The sequence below is a fragment of the Athalia rosae genome, chromosome 2, assembly GCF_917208135.1.
Source record: "Athalia rosae chromosome 2, iyAthRosa1.1, whole genome shotgun sequence".
Taxonomy (NCBI): Eukaryota; Metazoa; Arthropoda; class Insecta; order Hymenoptera; family Athaliidae; genus Athalia; species Athalia rosae.
The window spans coordinates 16,065,898-16,088,679 of record NC_064027.1 but is presented as its reverse complement, the minus strand read 5'-3'; the positions used below and the strand labels follow the sequence as shown (position 1 = coordinate 16,088,679).

General features: G+C 34.8%; 4 protein-coding genes across 9 annotated transcripts; 2 read left to right on the top strand and 2 right to left on the bottom strand.

Annotated features, from left to right (window-relative positions):
- The first annotated feature begins 55 nt into the window (after nucleotides 1-55).
- Nucleotides 56-10,438, top strand: LOC105692061 (myotubularin-related protein 3). Of its 2 annotated transcripts, none has more exons than XM_012410982.3 (16): nucleotides 56-623; nucleotides 2,284-2,348; nucleotides 3,104-3,414; nucleotides 3,545-3,731; nucleotides 4,002-4,180; nucleotides 4,268-4,469; nucleotides 4,562-4,752; nucleotides 5,373-5,568; nucleotides 5,776-5,961; nucleotides 6,154-6,318; nucleotides 6,521-6,768; nucleotides 6,927-7,157; nucleotides 7,255-7,531; nucleotides 7,611-7,712; nucleotides 8,418-8,602; nucleotides 8,804-10,438. In XM_012410982.3, exons 3-16 carry the CDS (start codon nucleotides 3,110-3,112, stop codon nucleotides 9,129-9,131), a joined length of 2,982 nt encoding a protein of 993 aa, XP_012266405.1. In that variant the 5' UTR covers nucleotides 56-623; nucleotides 2,284-2,348; nucleotides 3,104-3,109; the 3' UTR covers nucleotides 9,132-10,438. The 2 variants fall into 2 exon arrangements, with proteins under 2 accessions (XP_012266405.1, XP_048505750.1); XM_048649793.1 differs by having other exon boundaries at nucleotides 3,091-3,414.
- Nucleotides 10,439-10,507: 69 nt separating this feature from the next.
- On the bottom strand, nucleotides 10,508-11,761 carry LOC105691988. 3 transcript variants are annotated; one of them, XM_020855840.2, is made up of 4 exons: nucleotides 11,596-11,761; nucleotides 11,305-11,477; nucleotides 10,944-11,082; nucleotides 10,508-10,881 (listed from the first exon to the last, which is right to left on the bottom strand). In XM_020855840.2, exons 2-4 carry the CDS (start codon nucleotides 11,420-11,422, stop codon nucleotides 10,542-10,544), a joined length of 597 nt encoding a protein of 198 aa, XP_020711499.2. In that variant the 5' UTR covers nucleotides 11,423-11,477; nucleotides 11,596-11,761; the 3' UTR covers nucleotides 10,508-10,541. The 3 variants fall into 3 exon arrangements, with proteins under 3 accessions (XP_020711499.2, XP_020711500.2, XP_048505767.1); XM_020855841.2 differs by having other exon boundaries at nucleotides 11,305-11,468; XM_048649810.1 differs by having other exon boundaries at nucleotides 11,305-11,761.
- A 24-nt stretch (nucleotides 11,762-11,785) lies between these two features.
- On the top strand, nucleotides 11,786-20,862 carry LOC105692060 (blastoderm-specific protein 25D). Of its 2 annotated transcripts, none has more exons than XM_012410981.3 (12): nucleotides 11,786-11,972; nucleotides 12,642-13,094; nucleotides 13,260-13,429; nucleotides 13,518-13,717; nucleotides 13,910-14,149; nucleotides 14,328-14,748; nucleotides 14,893-15,053; nucleotides 15,133-15,217; nucleotides 15,366-16,223; nucleotides 16,326-17,073; nucleotides 17,143-17,243; nucleotides 17,325-20,862. In XM_012410981.3, exons 2-12 carry the CDS (start codon nucleotides 12,710-12,712, stop codon nucleotides 17,460-17,462), a joined length of 3,507 nt encoding a protein of 1,168 aa, XP_012266404.2. In that variant the 5' UTR covers nucleotides 11,786-11,972; nucleotides 12,642-12,709; the 3' UTR covers nucleotides 17,463-20,862. The 2 variants fall into 2 exon arrangements, with proteins under 2 accessions (XP_012266404.2, XP_012266403.2); XM_012410980.3 differs by having other exon boundaries at nucleotides 15,315-16,223.
- A 126-nt stretch (nucleotides 20,863-20,988) lies between these two features.
- LOC105691999 (40S ribosomal protein S7) lies at nucleotides 20,989-22,762 on the bottom strand. 2 transcript variants are annotated; one of them, XM_012410853.3, is made up of 5 exons: nucleotides 22,625-22,762; nucleotides 21,956-22,126; nucleotides 21,591-21,772; nucleotides 21,332-21,482; nucleotides 20,989-21,108 (listed from the first exon to the last, which is right to left on the bottom strand). In XM_012410853.3, exons 2-5 carry the CDS (start codon nucleotides 22,124-22,126, stop codon nucleotides 21,031-21,033), a joined length of 582 nt encoding a protein of 193 aa, XP_012266276.1. In that variant the 5' UTR covers nucleotides 22,625-22,762; the 3' UTR covers nucleotides 20,989-21,030. The 2 variants fall into 2 exon arrangements, with proteins under 2 accessions (XP_012266276.1, XP_048505766.1); XM_048649809.1 differs by lacking the exon at nucleotides 22,625-22,762 and adding an exon at nucleotides 22,420-22,470.
- Between the last annotated feature and the right edge of the window lie 20 nt (nucleotides 22,763-22,782).

Here is a 22,782-nt window from a genome sequence, read left to right as displayed (position 1 = left end):
AATCTAGATGATATCGTACTATTTTGTTCCTGAATAATTATTATACTTTCATTCAATCATCCCTACGTGAAATCCGATTCGAAAGTCACGTTCACACAGTTGTCGACAATCCGATTCGACCAGCGAACTCTACATTTGCTCTACACAACAGACGAGATTGGCGAAATTTGCTGCTTGGTAGGTGGGCAAATTGTGGCAAAATATGTATGATAGATCAAGTTTACATACGGTTTGCATTTTCTAACATTTTCAAGCCAATGATAGAGGCAGCATCGTGTCACATGATGAAAAATGCAGGGCGTATAAACGGCAACAAATGCAAGCACGTCACACGATCGCCTAAATGTGGATCAGCCTCGGTTCATTTTCGACGTTGTAGTTTTGATCGTTGCCGTGTATGGCTGCATGGCATTTCAAGTACGTGTGCTAGTTGCTGGTCTATGACTTGCTGTTCTATTCCGATCTGCGTACTTTTTAAGATCGTGTCTAATCGGACAGAAAAATGTTTCCAACTAAATAATGTTTATAATTATAAAACCCACGTAACTCGTGTTGATGGTTCAATGTGATGTATCGAGTAGGAGGTACCACCGATTAATGAGATTACAATACCCCGTTCTGAAGTAAGTTTTATTCGTGTAAAATAACATCTTGTTGATTCATTTTGACATTTGCCAATTGCTGTACACAAGGTGGCTCTTTTCACGTCACAAGACTCGTTCAATTCTGTTTCTACCAAAACAAAAATAAAATCCCGAGATCTTGAACAAATTTGATTAGATTACTGTGTTTTTTAAAAGAGAAACGTAAACGTTGAGATCAGCCGACGTAAACTTAAGACAGAGTTCCTGCAGTAGGAATAATTCCTCGTTTTCCGTGTAGGACGTATAATTAGCGTTGTAAAAACTCGAATAGTTACACAATCCGTCTATGAAGGATGGGTTCTCTTCTGTTCCATAATTCGGTTGCAGTTAATGTAAAATCAATCGGTTTATTTGGCACAAAATTTATATGCAATCTATAATTTTTATTTTTCCAATAATTCATGTACTGTAAATTGCTTAGATCTGATATATCTCATAAGACAGTACCTAAGCAGTACATTTTTAATTCTGTCAACTTTTTATCAGTTTGTCACAACTCAAAGTTAGAATGACATGCATGCACTTGACGCTTATCTTTAAATATCATTACTGATTTGCCAACATAACAGATTCTGGTAGATTGCAGTTTTGTCCAAGGCAATGTAAATATTCAATACTGATAAACTTGGTAGAGAAAATAATTTTGGTGCGATGTTTATTCTGTTATAAATGTGTTGAAAGTCAAATTCTTTTCCGCCATTCTTAGATCATAGCAATTGTAGAATAAACAAGTTCAACCGAACATCAAATCAATTATCGTAATGCTCACAAGATTTCGTAGGATATCTGACAGTTATATGCCCAATTTGGTATTCAAATTCATTAGTTACATAATAGTTCAAGTTACAGTGTTTACACCGTATCTTAGTTGCTATGTATTGAGATACTGGCTGATCAATGTCGTTCGTTTGAGTCATTGGTATTATATCGATATGTGAATTGTTTGAAAAATAGGTTCACATTGGTAGTTCTTTACCCATGATGAAAATGTGAACATTAAACAAAAATACCAGTAACTACATATCACATCCCAAAACTCTGCATTATGGAAATACGTTTGTTTTGTCGACTAGGTTATGGATTCAACAAGGAAAATCATATAATGATTATGCACATAGTAGCATAATTTACAAATTGCACATATTATTAGACACCAATTATAATTAATACTCATGGTTCAAATAAGAACAAAAATAAATATCTAAGACAATCAAAAAGAAAAATACATGTTACACACCACTATGTGTTATAGTATTTAGTAGATTCGTCAAAATTGATGTGTGAAAAAATTTCTATAATGAAATTATCACAATTGCGGAATCTATCTTATTGCGTAACAGTACAAAAGATTGTCAGTACGTTCAACCACATACAAGTTTAAGAAACGTCTAGATTTGTTTCAAGCATTTGAATAATCTATTTGTTACAAATTGGAAAAGTTCTGCATGTCCCAAAGTATAAGTTAAATTGTATAGTAAAATTTTCTGCTGCAATAAATGTCTTGTTTGCCTTCAGTATTAATACAGTTGCAACCTGTTTCACTGTAATAAACATAAGGTAGCACTGTCTATTCTGTATTATAGTATAAATTTCAATAAATACTTCTTCATTTCTATAAAAGTCTCCTTTTTTTTTACAGATTATTCTAAACAAATAAACCTGTGAACTTCCCATCAGCACTGTGAGGCCAAAATCTTTCAGAAGGTCAGTAATTTTTGATTTTGATGTTCCAAATGAATTACAAATCAGCACTTATCAATGTAACATTCATTAATGTTAATATCAGTTGTTATATGACATCGTTATAGCATTTGAGCTGAGGATACTACCTGAATTTGTTCAATTCATGCATGTTCCGATTCGATTTAACACATGATTTTGTTCAATGAACATTTCATTATAAGTATACAATGCTTAAGAACATCTTATATTTCGTAGACCGTGTGAAATATATTTATGTTCCCACAAAGCCTAGTAGATTCTACTATATTCTGTACTAATCATCAGAATCATAAAATTTTTTCTGATTCTCAATATCAAATTTCGACCCACTGTGCTTGTACAGAGTCTATGTGAAAATTGATCTCAACATAGCTTTGAGAATGTGTAAGAGAAATGTAACTGGAGTCTCAAACGTCCTTGAGTTAACATATATCATCATCCAGTTAGGCTCACTGTAAGTGCACACCTCTTTGCTGGCATAAAATGTTCTGCATTGCATATCAGCCTGAGGATACAATATTGGCTGATAGATATCAAGATGCAATAAACGATGCGAGGTCTAAAAATTATTTCTCACTTCATTACCTATTTGACCTAGAATTCAGTTGGATAAATTTGTCAACCATATCCTTATCTCACAAACCACATGTTATTCTGAAATGTTTTTATTCTCCACTGACCACACTCTATGTTTTGTCACGTTCAAGTTCTATAATTATCGTAGTCTGTCCTTATAGGCTGCAATGGATACTTCTGAGGAGCCAACCAGTCTGCAATCTATTTGTCATCTGCGTGCATCAGAATTGTTTCCAAAACATACCGTGGAAACTGAGGACCCATCTTTAACTATTCCATTCACCCCACTCAGTGGGGAATCTGTTTTGGCACTTGGGCGAACTTCGGATGGCATATTGGCTCTTTCCAACTATCGTTTATACTTACAATTGAATCAATCAAACTATAACATACCATTGGGTCTTATCGAACAGCTCGAAGTGAAGGAGATATTTTTTTTACATATCACTTGCAAAGATGCACCTTCATTAAGGTGAGTTTATTCAATTATCTGGATTCATAAAAATTTAGATTTATTATGCATTGTCACATTCAAGACACATCAAATAAAAATAATAGTCTTTACAGTACGTCACATACCGAAATTTTCATTCATTTTTCAGTTGTGCATTTTCTACCAATGAGCATTGTTTGGAATGGTTTAAGCGTTTGCACAAACTTACTTACCCAAGAAAAAGCATAGAAGATATATTTGCATTTTCATATTATGCCTGGTGTATCGAGGAGGGCAAAGATTTTCCACGATTAGGAAAAGATCTTTCTTCCTACACAACGGCATTTCAATCTGAAGTAAGTCTTATCTAATCCATGTCCGTAGAATTAACTTGATTAGCTATCTTACTTAATACATAAAGTAACTTTGTTGTTTCAGGATAACACACTCGATATACTATTTTTGTTACAAAAGCAGTGTTTCTCATTGTTCTTATTTATTTATTTGAGTCTAATACCTTATACATTCATAAAATAACACTGATTTTTTACTGCGCATGACCCCAAATGTTTTGTACCTGTGTTATTTATGAATACTAATTCCATCAAACCATAATTCTAATATAGGTAGAACGTTTGAAATTCAATCTCCATGGAACCTGGCGTATTAGTCAAATAAATGCAGACTACAAGATGTGTCCGTCGTATCCTCCACAGCTTCTGGTTCCAGCTTGTATTACGGATGAAACTCTTGAAGATGTGGCTAAATTTAGAAGTTCCAGACGAATCCCAGCGGTAGTGTGGAGGTAGATTTCTAGAAAATAAAAATTATGCTTCCGCGTAACATCAGTGACACTTTACTTCGATACTAATAACAATCTTTCAATTTCCAGACATATTAATAATGGAGCAGTAATAGCTCGTAGCAGTCAACCAGAAGTTGGATGGTTGGGATGGCGAAGCTCTGAAGATGAAGATCTGCTTAAAGCTTTATCAGATGCATGTTCGTATGACAGAGGAGAATCAACCATGATTGATCCTCCAGTTGGTTATTCTGATACTCCAGAGACAAAAATCAACTCCCCCATAAACAAGGTAGTACGTCAAGTTTATATCATAATAAAAAGTACTGAAATAGACGATTTCCATTCCAATAATAATGGGTAATCGGATATATTTATTTATAGAAAGTACTGATTGTCGATGCAAGGTCCTACACAACTGCAGTAGCAAACCGAGCACGTGGGGGAGGTTGCGAATGCCCTGAGTATTACCCTAGTTGTGATATTCAATTTATGAATCTTCCCAATATACATTCAATACGCAAAAGTTTTCATGCTGTCAGACAGCTATGTGCTTCTGATGCAGATCAACCAAAGTAAGTTGATAAGTAAGCACAATTAAGTGAAATTGTAGTCAAGCTAACGAGATTAAATGATCAATGATATATTACGGCCTAGACAGAATTATATTTAGTTTTCTACAACACATGCATTAAAAACTCGTGTTTTTTGCCCTCCTCGGCGGGATGGAAGTCACAGTTTTCGGACGAGCGGGCAAAAAACTTGCCAGCGGGCAAAAAACTCTGGCAGCAGGGAAATAAACTCGCCGCCGGGAAAAAAACTCTGTCCGCCGGGAAAAAAACTCTCGTAGCCGTGTAATAAACCAAGAAAGTGCTGCCCCTAGCGTAGAACTATATTGAGTACGATGTTTTCATGACGAGTTGTATACTAACCGAAGGACTATTTTTCACTCGTTTTTAATGCATGTGTTATAGAAAATAGTATATGCACCACGGGAAAGGGCAAGCGTTTTGTCTCGCGCGATGTTTGCCGAACTCGTCTTCACTCTCGGGCGCCTTCGGCGCCCTCGACTTACAACTCGTTCTGCAAACATCGGCGCTCGACCGAAAACACATGCTTCCTTCCCTAGATGCATAATATACTATTATTTGAATCGGAGAGATCAGCATACCACATTTCATGATTTTGTTTTCAGCTGGCTGAGTTTGCTGGAAGGGACTCGGTGGTTACAGCACATGTCAGGCTTACTAAGAGCAGCTGTCACCGTTACGTCTGCAATCGAAAGAGATCAAAGACCAGTACTAGTTCACTGCAGCGATGGGTGGGATAGAACCCCACAGATTGTTGCTTTGGCCCAGTTGTTATTAGATCCCTATTATCGTACAATAGAGGTTTGTATGAAAATTATTTGATCATTCCAGTTGTTCCAAATCAGTATAACTTGAAACAGATTCGATAACTGCGCCAGCAATCAGCAATTCGGAAAAAGCTTTCAGATCCATCATTGATTCTAAGCAAATTCGTCTCAATAACATGTAAAGATTGATGTAATTTTGTTAGAACTAGAATTTTAATACATCGCTTTTTTTCATGTCCAGGGCTTTCAAATTCTCTGTGAAAGAGAATGGCTTGACTTTGGTCATAAATTTGCGGATCGGTGTGGCCAGACCATTGGCTGTGACGATCCTAATGAACGCTGCCCTGTGTTTTTACAGTGGTTGGATTGTGTACATCAACTGATTCGTCAATTCCCATGCAGCTTTCAAATGTCACCTGAATATATTGTGAGTATTAACATAAAAATATCTCTATAATATTAGTGAAGTTGACTGCGCAGACGATATCTTCCACTATCATAATTAAATTTATAATCGTTTCAATTTCCATGACAATGAGTTTATTCCGTCTGCAATTGCTTTGCACAAATTATGTCTCTGAAAATCTAAATTCTTATTATCATACAAATTATCTTCTAGGTGAAACTGGCACAACATACATATTCACAGCTCTTTGGAACATTCCTTTGTAATAACCGACAAGAGCGACTACAGCTCAGAGTGCGTGATCGTACATTTTCTGTTTGGCGCTTTTTGAACTCGAATTCTTTTGTAAATTACCTTTACTCACCTTCAAAGAACCAGGTGAGTCAATGCAATTATGTGATGTAATAGTCATTCAAATGGTTGTATTTTTGTGTATCTAAAGCCGTTGCACAACTGCAATTCTTAAACTTAAAAAAATAAATATTTTCATGTTAACTCGAGAAAAAAGAAAAAAAAAATTGAATTGAATTAATCTGGTGAGAAAAAATGATTTTCATTATTCATTAATAATAATATCCAGGTACTTTGGCCCCGCTGTAATATCCGCGATCTTGTTTTGTGGTCCGAAGTTTATTTGGGCTCTATGGTGACTTCAACTGGAGATAATAATAATAAACAGAGGGTTGGCATGATTGATATTGAAGGTGGAGAAGGAGAGGAACCACAAAGTCAAATGACAAAAACACGGTCGTACGGTGACTTGATACATGCTCAAGACCACACGACATACCCACATAGAAGACTAAGCGACCCTAGTATAACAGAAAAGTTAGTAGAACATATGGGAGACGCCCAAGCATTTTTCCATTAACAATAATACTTCTACAGTCAATTCACATTCTTTTATAGTACCATGATTATAAAACAGCCAATATAAATAATTCACTTCTTAATCAACCAATTAAATTTTTGTTGCTTTTTTCTAGAAAATTCGACTCGATGAACTTCGAGAATAATGATAAAATTGATAAAACCACGTTAAGTGACAGTATTCAGACAGTGCATGAAAACACAGTTGAAAATGTAAATTTAAGGAGGGATTACAAGGCTGAGATCCCGAGTGGGTCACCTGTGAATCCTTCGGTTGACAGCTCTACAGATACCCTTATACCAAATAACGATTCTGTGAATAATACTGTAGATGTACAAAATGATACGTAAGTATAGGAGATCTTTAATAATTATTATTGCATCGTCTTATAACATCACGACTTTTCATTGTATAATTATAATAATTCATCGATACTGGAACAGACCGCAAAAAACTCCGGCTGAAGAACCGTTGCTGACTTGGGGAGAAGCAAATCATGCTCGTAGTTCTTGTAATTGCAACCGAGGTCACGATGGAAGTGATATCAGTGACATAAGTGCTCCTCTACTTTCAAGAACTCCGAGTAGCGCTTGTCCTGCGTCACCAATTCATCACGACATTGCACTTGAAAATCCTGATAGACTAGACGATGTTGATGGCTTACCTGTTATATACACTGATGTCCAAATACGGTTGCAGCAATTAGCAGTGGAAAGCAAGGTGAGAAATTTTAATACTATAATTTCAAGATCTACTCATGTGATCTATGGAAAATTTATGTTTGGTTTTTCAAATCTAGCTTAAAATCGAAGCCTTGCGAAAAGAATTACACACAACGAGGGTAGCCCTAATTAAACAAGTTTGCAATCACAACACCGATATCGATCGTATTGATGATATTGTAAGTATCTTCAGATCCGAAATGAACTTTCTTCGCTACATTTCGAAAAATAATTTTCCAATCGGTTCTAAACATTGGATAACGCTTTGTTGGTGTTTTTTTTTATTTCCATTATATAATGTCCTTTACTCCAAACTATGATAACTGATCACAGATTGCTAATAGGAACTTTGTTTAATTACCCAGAATTTTACAATGTTTGTTAATTGCGTCATATCTCTGAGACAACTTTTTCACCCCTGCAGATTTTTTTAACTTCATATTGAGCTCGAGATACAGTTTTTAAAAGTGAAATTGGAAAATGGTTCAGGACATGATAAATATTCAGTGACACCTGCGAGAACTGTGAAGTAAAATTTCATTTAAGAATTGTATGCAGAGTACAATAAATGAGCGGTATTCGATTTGTGAAAAACTAGAGCCAATAACAATTGAGAACCACGAAGAATAAATGTATGCATCAGAGTTGAGAAATCGAAGAATCTGATTCAAAAAAGAGAAATAAAGGCACGAATAGCCATAAATGGATAAGTCCCGTTTCCAAAACACCAATATTCATAATCAATAGAAGGTGTCGCTGGGTATCATAACTATCTGGAAATATCCTACTTATTTTGGACCGTATGCTCGATGCTCCTCTCTATCGATATCAAACTCATAAAAGAGAATGATAAAATGCTGAATAATACTCTCTTCCAAATTTAGGGATCTCTACCAGATTCAGTAGGAAGTGCAGGTGAGCATGGAGAGTCACTTCCTTCTGATATGTCTTGGGAAGCTGTAGATGAGTTGGGCCCGGCACCAGTTCTCTGGGTACCTGATCACGCGGTCAATCGTTGCATGGGATGTGACACGGAATTTTGGTTGGGAAGACGTAAGCACCACTGCAGGTAAATAATGTAATAAATGTACCAATAAATTTTCCATTATACATAGCGTCGGATTTTGATTATTTTTCATTTCTTTGTTTTGTTTCTTATTATAATCACTTTGAACTACTTGAAACTAGATAGTTAAAAATAATATTCGTGATAATGATAATTTGAATGGAAAATTTCGAGTGACTGACCAAGAGAGGTGTATATTTTCAGAGGCTGTGGTAAAATATTTTGTGCAGACTGTTCGGAAAATTCAACACCACTGCCAAGTGAACAATTATATAATCCTGTGAGAGTTTGTAGTGACTGTTTCTCACGTCTGCATCATGTAAGTCCCTGCCAGCACACAAAACTCCAGATGAAAATTTATGACAATGAAATTGAGCCAGTATCGAACTCTGAAATAACAACCTGCCATAGAATAATTACTCCAATGGCATCAACAACCAAAACTTTACCAACAAGTAAAGACACTTGCAACAATTCAGCAATGACTACTCAGCAAAAATTGCCTTCCTCACTCACAATTGCTCCAAACTGAAGTGTCCCCCACCCTTTTCTGATAAATCTGATCCGCAACTGATTTTTGTTAAGTTAGGGTAAATTTATAGCGCTGTATTATATTGAATATAATTAATTTTTCAAAATACAACTATATTTAGACATGGTTGTTAGCGGATTTATACATAATTAAGTTTATATAAATAATATGGAAAGAATAAACTAGGTTTATAAGTGATGTAATATTTATTAATAGAAATAATTTATACAAAATGTATAAATATGCAAAGACAGCAGAAGAAGAAGAAAGAAAAAAGAACGTTTTTAGGGCAATGGTATTATAATTATACCTAAATTATTGATTGCATCCGATTGGCGATTCGCTAAAAATTTTAAGTTGTAGAAGACAAACTACGATATGGAGACAAGGAGATTAACTCTCCCCAGTAAGGCATGGTGGCTGCACACTATTTGGATAGGCTGTGAAAGATGTCTAGTAATTGGACACTAATGAAAGAATCGCTAATAATTGGTAACAATATTACTGTTATAATAAAAATGTATTTATATATTACTATGTATTAATCAGAATATTAAATGTCACTATGGTATTCCATATCTGTATCATAATTATTTGTATTATACCGAGGTGCCAGCAACATCGACATGTTATGTTATTGTAGAGCAATTGTTTGATTTCAAATTATAGAATCAATTACATTGCAGTGCACTATAACTGTAGAGGATAAACAAAGTGTGAATATAAAATGAGGTGGATAACTTGGTGTGATGAAAATAATAAACTTTGAGATATCGGTTTAATACATTGCATGGAGTGGCACCAAATAAAACATATCTACGTGTAATTTATTAGTGAACGTCGAATTGTTTAAAAAGAAAGTTTTGTTATCCTAAAAGATTTTATCAATAAGTTACGTATTATGTGAGATAAAAAAAAAAAATTAGAATAGATATTTCATTAACAAACACCACCCAGAGATAAATTGCTTAGATTACACTGTGACGTGTGGTCGCATGGACTTATGATCCAACTTCTTATCGCAGCAGCCAAATCAGATTTGAATTTCTGTACTTGAGAACACAGCTGATTGTGTTGACAAAGGTTAATTATGGGTAAACGGGATACAACTGTAAATACAATAATATCAGGTACGATTATTTTTGCGATACCAACGACAAGGATGGATAGAGATCTATTGGAATAAATATTGTTAAATTAAAGAAAATAATTGTGGGTTGGTCGTTAAAGATACTTAGAATAATAAATAACTTATAATTTGGTCTTTCGGGTGAATTTATGTTAATAAAGATTGTCAGTAAACCTCATCATTTCCATTCAACATTGAATCTATTTCAGAACCCAAAGAGAGTTTCAATAATTTTGAAAACATAAAGTCATTTGTATGAGCACTTTTATTTCTTTCATACATCAATCGATTTCTGTAAAATTCCCATCCTTAGTTTTCTTGTACTTATACACAGTGCCTTTTCGTTTATCTGCCCACAGCCTGGTGTCAACTTTAGATAAGATCCATTCTGGTTCAACTGCAACTTCTCTACATTTAGAAAAACGCTCAACTGAATTGTCCTGAACTTTTAATTTTTTCCTTTGCCTCCTATTATCATTGCAATTTTGGCTGTCATCTATTTCAATGTCAGTTAAGTGTACCCTTGAATTTGTCAATAATTTTATCCCTTCTGAATCACCCTTGCACTTTTTCCAACCATTCGACTCTGGAGCATTTTCATGTTGTATCTCTTGGATGCGTCTAGAAGATGAACAAGAAATTAGGCTGTTATTTTGAGTTTGTGGACCTTACATAAGACCGACCTATCTAGGGATTTAGCCAGCTGTTTTGCAACAAAATTTTTGAAATCCTCTGTCACTCCAAATTGATTGTCAAATTCCCCCGATTCAGCAGGTCTACGCAATGATTTTGGCAATGCTGCATTTTCATTTATTACATCACCTGAAAATTATTAAATTTATCCATCAAGGTTGATACCAGCCGAAGAAATTCACTTAAAATCAGTGTAACACCCGATGCTAGACTGCTATATAAGTACAAGGTAAAAATGATGGAAATAGTTTGATCGCTCCGAATACTTGATGAATATTTTTCAAATTACGTTTACAAATAATTATTGAGGTTAAGCACACATTTGTTACTATATTTTTCACAACGGCATACCCTTTTCTTTCTTGTCATGAAATAAGGAATCATTAAAAAATTGCGAGTCCGTTGCTTCCTTGAATGCTTTTAGCATAACATCGTCGTCAGAGCTTGAAGACTCATCGCACGCTGACATGTTTTTGACGTTTGGTCGCCAAGAATGCAGGTTATAAATGATCAGTCTGAAACATCTAAAGATAACGATAATCTCTTCTACATTTTTGTGAGTGCATACTTCATTTATACAAATTTCATTTAATTGAACTTTCTTTTGAAATTCGAATCGACTGAGGAAGAATTGCAAAATACCGCGACTCAAATCCTGTACATTCGCGCCGCTGCCGCCATATTTATTGTAATTAATAATAAAAAATTGATTCTCGACACTAGGCTCGTTTCTCGAAAGTGATCCGCATCAAATCGCACTTCGCCGCTGATCAGTTCGCAAATCAGCTGATTGCTGATTGCTGATCGCTGATCGCTGATTGCTCTTGAACTGCCAAGTATTGCCGAGTGCCACTTGTCTCCCAATCAGGATGAATTAGGAATAACGATCTCCGACAATTAAAATAATATCGGCTCCGATCTTTTTGCAATAAGTATAACTGTTCACTTACAAACAATTACATTATCTGGTCAATAGTGGGTTGGATAATTCACATTAAATTCACATGATCATTTATCAGGTAAATATCTAGCTTTATCTGTTATATAGTTTAAGCTCCATTTCCTTAGTGGCTGAAGTTTTTCATATCATTGTTATGGCTGATCCAAAAAATTCTCCTCTATCTACATAGAGCCTTGACAGTTGAACAATTCTATGTTCTAATATAACTTACCGAGTATGTATTCCTAATTATGAAAATTAACAAGTTCTGGAGATTGAATAGTTACCAACCATTTTTGTTTTGCTTTTTTTTCTATACTGACTAATACCTTTGCAAATTCAAAAGAATTACTATTGATAGGATTTGTACAATGCAGTCATCTAGAGATATATTTAATGGTCTACTAAACACACCTCAGCAACATACTACCTAAAATGTAAACATACAGTTGATGATCAGTATGATCAATTATCCAGATACTTTCATGATTTCTCCTTATGACATTCAAATTTCATGCTCTAAATAAACGCTTCATCATGGAATCACCTCTAACTGTACCATTGATTTAGTAGTAAATATACACTTTATTTTCTTTCTTGAGAGGCATCTGAAATAATTGAGTGTAATAAACCAGTAGAACAATTAGTTCAATTACTCTCATATATTTGTTGTTCATTTGCTAATATTTTGAATGTTTGAAGAATTTAATGAAATGATGGATGTCAGAATAGTGATTGGTCTTTACAGGCTGTGCAGACTAATCGTAAACTGATCGAGCATCTTTAGTGGTGTCAAAAAATAATCAGGACAATGCAATGGAGGGAAGCTGCAATGATCCTTATGAACAGCAACTTCTAGCTGTGTTTGAAAGTTGTCAGATAGAAGGAGAGTCTGGTCTGGATGAAAATGGCTTACGTTCATTGTGTGACAAGTTACAGCTCGAAGAGAGGGGGAAAGAGTTGATATCTTGTCTTCTCGAAGAAACTCCTAGTAGAAAATCCGTTTCCTTTTATGAATTTCGAGATGGCCTTTTAGCTTTATTAGGAAACGCTCAAGATGGAATTTCAAACTACTCAGATAAGGAATTTCCTAATGAGTCATTGCAAAGTATGAATTCAACCCGACTAAGTACTAAAAAGTATGGCCGTCGATCAAAACCTAAGGACCAGAATACAGATTTAGTCGACTTTCAACATTTAGGTAGATATTGCAGTATTAGATTATCACCATTTGGATTCAAAACATTGTGATGCCATAATTCTATTCATATCATTAATATGTCAAAGAGCCAAACATTCAGGCTATGAAAACTACGCTATGTTCACTGTTGATATTTAGGACAAGTTTATTTAATACATCTTCCAGATGGTGCGAGGAATGAAATATGGAAGGGCATTGATGGTATCCTGAATCAAGATTTTAAAATAGTTGATCCAAAACTCCGGGATATTTTTGCTACAATTACTTCAAGCTCAGATCGATCAGAGTTACCTATTTTATCTCAATACATTGGTATGCCAATGCTTCCTAAACAGGTATTTATTCACTTTTGCTTATATACTTCACTAAATGTCATTTTTGCAAATATATATCAGTTTAGTTGAATAATTTTTTACTTTACAGACACTTGAACAAATTTTTGACAAACTCGATATGGATCACGACGGAAGAATAAACCTGGAAGAATTTCTCTTGATATTCAAAAGTGGTAAAGTCTTGCAGGATCAATTAGCTCCAGGATGGACGGCTGGTTCTCGTATTGATATTATAAAACAGGATTCTGAGAAAGAGAGTATCCACATACGTGGCCCACACCATACAGGGTAATTATCTACAATGTTTTCATCAGATAGCAAGTCTAATTTTTTACTGAGACTTTTTATTTTTCACTCATTTTTAAAGAGACTTGTGTCTGATGCAGAAAATTCCTAAAAGCTCTTATCTATAGCGAAAATTAGTATTAAAAAAAATATTTGCCAATGATATTTCTGCTATAATAAATTAATGTGGTACAGCTATGCCCGGAGCAGCATGGTTGTGGATATGTGGGAAGTTGCAGGGGTTCCAGATGCGGCTACACTTTTGTCTGACCTAGGTTTTACCAGTCCAGATGTTAGTCTCACGGAATTGACGAATATCCTCTGTGAAGAGCTAAAAAGTCTACGAGATGAATCCGATAATAGGGTCATGGGAACCCACATCAGCCTGTTGAAAGCAGCGCTTGTACTATATCAAGAAGAGGTCAGAAGTCTCAAGTAAGTTAATTCACTACATTAGAAATATTTTCAACGATTAAATCTACTGTAGAACGTTTCCTTGTAAAATGGTTTTAGATTTTGGATAGTATTTCAGTCCTGTTGACGACCTAAACGTTTTACCAGTGAATTATGACTTATCTATGAGCTAACAAAAAACAATTAATATTGCTCACAGCACTTTAGTGGAGCATTTGAGTGGCGAAAGAGACAAGTTACGAGCTGATATTGCAGAAGCTAACCAAAGAGCTAGTTTGTTAGCGCAAGAAGTTGACGAACATCATATGTGCTTGGAGAAGTCCAGCCAAAATCAGATGAAACAACTCGAATTGAAAAATGCTGAAATTGTAAAAGACCTAACAAATCAGCTTAATTCTGAACGCGAATCAAATGTAGCTACTTTAAAGTTGATGGACCAAAGGTTGCAAACCCTTCAACAAGAGGATAATCGAATCCGAACTGAACTAGATAATGTGCTGTCGGAAAACCATATTCTTGAAACTGAAAACCAAAACTTATCGGAACATGTTTCCAAACTAAGGTTGTCCAATAATCAGCTGCAGATGCAAGTACAAACGTTAGCTGCGGAACACGATGAGGTATAACTAATACTAATCACATACAGTGTAAAAATATACTTTTTGTATTAACTGTTTGTAACATTCAACAGTACTACGATAATTTTTTCAAAAGTTATAAACATTGCTTTTTCTAGTACTTCATATTCAAGATTTAATTTTCAGGTTGAACATGTTGAAGCAAAAGAAAATGAGGTCGTGGTGTCTCTGTTGGATCGGATAAAAAGGCTTCAAACTGATAATGCTTTATTGCGAGATCAAAATGATGAACTTACGTCTGAGCTGGAGCTCCTGAATAATGGGGAATTCGACTCAAAAAACTCTGGGTATGAAATCGTTTTATCGCATTGTTCGATGGGTCTCACAAAAATGAAAAGAGGTGAAAGTAAATCAATTTTCTTACAGGAGGAACACTTCTGCCGAGTCGGAAATTTTGGCTGCTAGAGTAGCAGAGTTAGAAGAACTTTTACGGTCGAAGAAACTATCCAATGTACGTATTTTAGTATATCATCGAACATCCATTTTGGTTGTATGAGATGAGTATTCATCTAAACAACCGCACTTTTACAATTGTTTGATTTTTTTAGGAAAATGTTCTAATTTGTTCCAATAATTCTAATGGAAATATTGAATCGCAGGAGCAAGAGTTATCTGAACTGAAAGTCGTACTCGAAAAAGTGACAAAAGAACTACTAAGCATAGTGACAGAAAAGAACAATGATGGCACATTTGACAGTAGTGGCTTGAAAGAGAAAATATTAGAAATAATACATGGAGTGGATACAAGTGTATCAGTGTACTCCAGTTCTGGAGAAACAGATATTATGAGAAGTTTAGCAAATGAACTCGAAGCCGAAAGTGAACAGCAAACAAGTGAATCACGCCGAGATTTTGTGAAAAATAAATCTGATAAAGGAAAATTTGATAAAAAAGCAGCAGGAAGTGACGGTATAGTGCAAAATATTGATAAGAATTTCAATAATCTAGATACTAAAAGTGTCTCAAAAAATAAAATGACAAGTCTTCGTGACTATCCACCTCGGCGGGATGAGAACAATGCGGATCAATCTAAAATAGAAAGAGAAAAGAGCAATGTCTTTTATAATGTTAGACAATCACCCAGTAGTGATAAATCTAAAGTGAATAAATGTGAAAATCTCAAAGATGGTAAAGATTTTGATAAAATTACGGAAATTCTTCAAGAGGTGGAAGAAAAACATTTAACCGAGAAGAGACAGCTTATGGAACGTACTATCGAATTGGAAAGAAGTTTAGATTTGCTCCGAACCGAGTATGAACAATGCGAAGACTATTGGGCAGGCAAACTTGAGGAAGAACGGCAATTATTTGAACAAGAACAGAGAATCAGTGATGAGAAGTTTTCCGAACTTATTGCTAAAATGGCTGAATATGAGGAGCAATTTGGTCCAGGGGATAAAGATCAAAATGACGGTCGACTATCTCCCATAGAAGAACGATTCAACCTTGAGCAACAGGTAACTACCATCACAATGAACTTTACTTACGTTTTGTTTCTTTAACAATATCTCGACTTTCACCTTCAACAAGCTCTATAATAAATGAGAATATTTTTGCAGTATACACATCTAGAGGCAGAATTCAATGATTGGAAATCCCAAGCAGAAGATGAATTATTGAGAAAAGAGAAAGAGATTCATGATTTGCGTGAAAAGTTACAAAATAGCAAGCACCTTTTGACCTGTGATAGTTTTGTACAGTGTCCGGACGAATCTGATATACCTGTTACTACTACTTCGGTCAATTTAATTTCATCTGTAACATCTAGTCCAACTGAAGTGGTTGTTTCTCCACAAACTCTAAATTATTCTTCCCCATCCATACAGTCTCATAATAATGGTTTACACGAGTCTGACGCCCCTACGCTAAATGAATCACTTAGGCTGCAGAATATTCCAGAGTCCGAAAGTACGAATTCTGAAGCAGGACCACGTGCAACAAGAATGTCATCTTGCTTGCACGGTTGCAACTGTCATCAAATACAGTCCTACTCCGTTGCTGAAGATTTATGTCGGGCCCATAGAGAAGAGTTGAGACGGTTGCATCAATTGAAAATGACTATCGATACAGATTGCAATTCCCTGATGAGACGAAAAGAATTACTTATGCAAGAGGTATTGAAACTTCAAAATATTCGAGCTATGAGCTGTTCGTGTGCTCAGATGGATGGTGGAGAACAAGCTTGTCGCATCGATCTAAATGTACTACAAGCACTGAATACACGATTACAATCCCAAGAGCAAAAGTGTCGTCAGTTCCAAATATTGCTCAAACAACAGCAACAGCATACGGAGAGAATTTTGCATCGTGAGTTACCTTGAATAACTGAGACTTCTAGCTAGCTGTCATTTGAATTTTCACACTTTGTCATTTCAGAAACTTGGAAACAGCATCGGAATGAAATTACAGATTTGCAATTCGTACTGCGTGGTACGCAAGAGAAACTACAACAACAATTGCAAGCATATAAAGAACAGGTCAGTGGCATTTTCAGTTCATATTTTGTGGTTTCGGTACGTCTGTTGTTACCATTTCTGATTTTATCCTTATCATTGTAGGCTGAAAGACTAGCAAGAGCTGATGTGCTTGCTAAAGATTTATACTTAGAGAACACATACTTGATGGCCAGTATTGAACGCCTTGAACAGCACTGTCACATGTTAACGCAGTGTAGTACCAAGTCAACGTCAGTATGACCCTTAAGTGTACAACAAGTACATGTACTACTGTGACAAAGAAGTCTCTCACCTTTTGGTTAGACATGTTCTTTAATGACATTAGCAATAATTCTATGAGAACACTAATGGAAACTCAGGAATTAATTAGGCCAGAGAAATCAGTCTCCAACTTGCCAAAAGTAACCCCTTGACACTTTTTGACTTCAGCTCCAGATCTAGCAATGCAAAACTTGTTCAGTGGTTATTACATAGGTATTGTACCTACGAAGCGGAGGTAGATCTCTCAGGAAACTTTAGTGAATAGATACTATAAGTAGTAGTTGAAGCAATTAAGCACACAGATAAATAATAATGAAGTTCTGGTATTTTACAATAGTCATATACCTTATGATCCCAGCAATGATTCTCGGACCTGTTGAGTTTTGAAAATGTAGGTGAGGACCAAAGATAACAAAAGAGTGCCGTTTGACCCGCTGGATTCTTTTGCGGGATGCTATGTTGGACAAAATCATAATAAGGGTTTATAAAAACTTGGCAATTGCTTATTACCATGCTGTGTTTGCTAGAATGTAATCAATAATCATGGACTATGAAATCATCGATAGATATTTTTATAATGCAAATGATGTATAGTGTACACCACCAAATCTTCATACGTTGATAACTTTTGTATTGCAATCAGTAATTATTAATGGTTATAATTGTTCGGAATATCGCTGAAAAAAAGACAAACCAAAGGCTTACCAATATCTAGGAAGGAAGTTTTACTTTAATTAGAAACAATTAGTAGGAGTCGATAAACATAAATCATAGTATACAATTAATTTAAACAGCAGATATGGAATAGATTTATATTGAACACATATTTCAGCCATTGTCTTACAAAAACTGTTAAAATGACATTTGTTTTTTTTTACAATTAATTTTCTCTTTCAACAGCGAAAAAGAAAATGTGTGAGTATCAATTGGCAGGATGGTATTTTCTATTGAATATGAACTTTTGTTAAATTAAGCCATGAAATACTTTCACGTTGAAATTCTATTCATTTAAAGATTCGCAGATTAGTTTTAAGAATACCTGGTATAGTTTTCACCTCAGTATTCAAATACTCGTTTACCATGCAGATTTACTATAAAATTAGTATGTTTATTTCACTGGAAAAATAATTGTTGTTGATTAAATTTCAGGTGTGATTGAGATTAGTTGGGGTATAAATTCATTGACTCTTTAGTTCTGAACGCGCTATATACAGCAGATTAGTTTGGGCATAAATTCATTGACTCTAGTTCTGACCATGCTATGCACAACACGTTATTGTAAAAATCTCACAACACGCAGAGCGAATAAAAAGGAAACTGTTAGATTAAAAGTATGGAGGTATGATGTAAATTGGCATTAAGAGTGGCCAATTACATTTTCGGATGAAAGAAGAGTTTCCAGTCAAGATTATTAAGACTTTAAAAACAATCTAGTTTAGATCCATTTTGATTATTATAATACTTTATTTCATAGTTACTCATCATGCAAATATTGTAAATATGTATAAAAATACGACTTTACTATAAATCTTACATGAACAGGGAATATTCCTATGAATCGCTTTGCACCGAAAAAAAGTTCGTGCAAATTAAAAGTACCTATAGATTGTTATGGTTAACACTCTTCTATTGAACGTGTTAATCAATTTTAGTCGTGAATATGATAATTTGTTTACTAATTACGTGTTCTGGTCGGTACATCAATCTCACCAACTTTAATAAAAGTTGTAGATAATTTCAACCTACGAAAGTGCCACCGAATGAATATTTGCACCATTCATATGATGCGATTCTTGCCTTAAATAGCAATATTTGTATTTTGGTGAATTATTTCATATGAAAATTCAAATAACTGTTATTAATATAAGGTTTAACGTCCAATCAAATTTATCGTATAAGATATTTGACTTGCACTTATTTTTGTTTTTCTTTCTATCAATTTTCAATATTAGCTCTAAGCGTATAATGCGTACAATTATACATTATGTATGTGAGTCATGTCTCGTATTGTACGCAAACTGCTCATTTGAAGAAACAACTGTAACATCGCAGAAGAGAGAAAAGCGATCATAAATCAAACAAGACATGGCAATCTTTGAACGCTTCCGATATCATGTGGCTGTATTTCAATTGGCGTCTCTCTCTGCTCTAACTATCATCTTCTCGCCAATTATTTCACATTCCTAAAAAAAAAAACGAAGTATTCATTTTTATTTTGATCATTGATTTTTCACATAGTATCACGTTGGGATGAGAAAACGTTTTCCATCTGAAAAATGAATGATATACAATGAAATTTTTTTCCGATTATTCGGATTGTACGAGAATATGAATCAATCAAATCTCTACAAAGTTCATTAAATTGTGATACACTCAACTCATACAAAGCCATGCGTAATATGCACTACGTTGAAGTTCCACGGAATAAAAATTTTATGTTTAGAAATCTTACTTTTGATGATACAGAACATAAATTTGATAGGTTGTAAAACTATGTATTCTACAAGCAAAGTAAAACATAATATTATTGTCACTGCTGTATGAAAGTAACAGTCATCACGACTTAGACGATCAAGCAAAAAATTTCAACAGTATTGCACTGATCCTTCGATCCATAGTCTTTTTTGGCTACACAAGTTAGTCAAGTTATTCCATATTTGTTCTGGAAGATTGCTGGAGATATTTTTGCTATGCTGCAGCATCAATGATTGGTCATGAAAACAATTTGAATGTGCTTATCCGACAGCATCAACCAGAATTTTTGCTCTCTCCGAAAAAATTATTTTTCGATCATGTCCATGATTTTCCAGTGATGTTATCTTACTTAATAATTTATATTCCAAATGCTACTTCTAATTAGAGTAAAAAAGTATAAGCCATAAAGACTTGTAACATTAGGTCACAATGACACATGTTGAGGCATATAACTATGTAAATATTGATATCGCTAAAAAAACAATACTAATAGCCTAAGTCTCGATTTATCAACTCAAGAATATAGGTGATACCTTAATACATAGAATATTCAAAATATGAACTGCTTAGCGTGACATCGTTTTTCCGTTCCATGTTTTCACCAGCTTTGTAACATCATTGCGTGGTGATATTGATGTATTAAATAATTAGAAATGAAGTAAAAACATTCCAGAGGGCAAAATTAGCTGCGGTGCAGTGAGATTTGTCAGCTGTGATTTTATGAGGTTTTCGGTTGTTTAACTATACCTAACATTTATCTCCGTTGTGCCTTCATTTTCATGTGATTATAATGTCTGTACATTATTATCAAGTTTCTGTAATTTTATAACATATTTATTAAGCTTACGTATTATTACGTGTATTTGCCTCCCAAGTTATAATAAAATAAATGAATGTACAGTTATCAATTTTTCCCAAAAACTTTCTACAGAACCTTACCAGTGCTGCAATAGGTATGGCACTAGCTCATAACATTAAATATTAGATATATTGGATACTGGAAAAATTTAAAAAAAAGTCAAGATGCTTGTAAATTTTCATTTGTTTTTATTTGATTGACACGTGTCACTTATTACAAGTAGGGTTCAGGGAATTCAAACGTTACGTCACGACCCGTAAGTTTCTTGTACACGGAAGCAAAAGTGTCTACCTGCAAAATAAATTGAAGAAAATATACATCAGTTTCTATGTCAATTGAGAAATACTAAATATTCAACAATGCTGAAGGCTTTCTATTTTTCGTACAGATGCTGTAATAACTTTGCTTGTTGACTGTATATTGATGAATCAAAGTTCAAAGTCAAGCTTCAATTTTCGTCAAAATATTTCATCTTTCTAGATTCATTTTTTAAATTGATACTGAAAGAATTTACCTTATGCTCAATGTTTGTTTGCTCATTCTTGTCTAGGTGAACCTTAATTAGCTGCGAGCCGTCCAGCTTGACACGAATGCGTTTGCCAACAATTTCGGCAGGAAATACCAAATCCTCCAACAGAGAGTCGTAAACAGCTGTCAGAGTTCGACTGCAAAAAAAAATGACATCACAATTTCTCGCTTAATTCTAAATTGGTGGAAAAGGTTATATTAGTTACAGCAAGAATTAGAGAACATTGTGTAGTTTGAAGACAGACCTTCTAGGGCGCTTCTGCTTGTTCTTGGTGCGAGTCTTTCTCGTTGGCTTAGGAAGAATCTTCCTCTCACCGACGAACATAACGTGCTTGCCTGAGAATTTCTTCTCCAGTTCGCGGACCAATCTTGTTTGTACCTTCTGGAAAGCCTTTAGTTTGGGCATTGGCACATAGATGATGATAGACTGAAAAACAAAAATCATTTGATCAATATAATTTAGTCAGACATATTTAGAAGAAACTAGCTAATCTATGCCAAGAGAGTAATAAATTATAAGACTTCACCGACAGGAGTATTGCTCTAATATCGATCAACTGGTAGGAGAGTAGAGAAGACTTTATTCATAGGTATTTGGAATTCAATATACCTTCTTGTTGTTGGTCTCGATCTCCCTTGCCTTAGTGATGTAGAGCTCTCGCAGCTGAGACTTAAGATCGCTGTTCATCTCCAGCTCAAAAAGAGCTTGCGAGATATTAGTCTCAAACTGGTCGGGCTCAGCGCCCCCACTTTTCATTATCTTGGCGCTAGCCGTGAACATCTGAAAAGAATTTAAACATCATTAGAAAATCTTATTAAATATACTCGGTATTACTATTGGGGGATGAATGGAACTGGAAAGTAAGTAGAATGACATTGACGAAAATGATGTTCCAGCATATTTGTCAACCCATCATCAACAGACACTTCAGGTTAGAATATTGTTTACTAGGTTAACGAATCAGACTACATGTTTCTTAACCAGACAATGGGTTTCCAATAGTCTGATGAAAAAATCGAGTGTCTCATAAAGGAAAAAGTAATGTTGAAACCGAACAGAACGTAATATATTACAGATGAAACCGGGAGATTCACACATTTCAGGGACATTTCGGCGGACTTAATCCGTCTGTATCACTTCACATTCGAGACATCCGTAAAAAATAACACACTGTTCTCATAAATTGAACAGTGTCCAAGCTTTAACTAGTCACATTTTTGGTTTTTTGATTATTCCACGTTAAAATAACCTAATGACACATTTTAACAATTTTCGTACCTTGCTGTGCTCGCAGTTTACGTGAAAGAGAGCAGCATTAACCTGAAGTTGATCATTTGTGGTATTCCAGTTGTTTGATCAAGTCACCACTGCTGCACAGAAGTTCCGGGAAACTACAAAATGTCCTCAACTTCCGATCATTCGAATAACCTGTCTGT

Excerpts from the sequence above, each read along its gene's own strand:
- LOC105692061 (XM_012410982.3), top strand. The coding sequence starts at position 3,110 with ATGGATACTTCTGAGGAGCCAACCAGTCTGCAATCTATTTGTCATCTG. Across the intron at positions 5,962-6,153 it reads AAATGTCACCTGAATATATT|GTGAAACTGGCACAACATAC; the intron begins GTGAGTATTAAC and ends ATTATCTTCTAG. Across the intron at positions 7,532-7,610 it reads AATTAGCAGTGGAAAGCAAG|CTTAAAATCGAAGCCTTGCG; the intron begins GTGAGAAATTTT and ends TTTCAAATCTAG.
- LOC105691988 (XM_048649810.1), bottom strand. The coding sequence starts at position 11,422 with ATGTCAGCGTGCGATGAGTCTTCAAGCTCTGACGACGATGTTATGCTA. Across the intron at positions 11,083-11,304 it reads TCATGACAAGAAAGAAAAGG|GTGATGTAATAAATGAAAAT; the intron begins GTATGCCGTTGT and ends AATAATTTTCAG. Across the intron at positions 10,882-10,943 it reads CTGGCTAAATCCCTAGATAG|ACGCATCCAAGAGATACAAC; the intron begins GTCGGTCTTATG and ends TTCATCTTCTAG.
- LOC105692060 (XM_012410980.3), top strand. The coding sequence starts at position 12,710 with ATGGAGGGAAGCTGCAATGATCCTTATGAACAGCAACTTCTAGCTGTG. Across the intron at positions 15,054-15,132 it reads TTCGACTCAAAAAACTCTGG|GAGGAACACTTCTGCCGAGT; the intron begins GTATGAAATCGT and ends ATTTTCTTACAG. Across the intron at positions 15,218-15,314 it reads GGTCGAAGAAACTATCCAAT|GAAAATGTTCTAATTTGTTC; the intron begins GTACGTATTTTA and ends TGATTTTTTTAG.
- LOC105691999 (XM_048649809.1), bottom strand. The coding sequence starts at position 22,455 with ATGTCCCTGAAATGTGTGAATCTCCCGGTTTCATCT. Across the intron at positions 21,773-21,955 it reads TCGAGACCAACAACAAGAAG|TCTATCATCATCTATGTGCC; the intron begins GTATATTGAATT and ends TTTGTTTTTCAG. Across the intron at positions 21,483-21,590 it reads AAGCAGAAGCGCCCTAGAAG|TCGAACTCTGACAGCTGTTT; the intron begins GTCTGTCTTCAA and ends TTTTTTTTGCAG.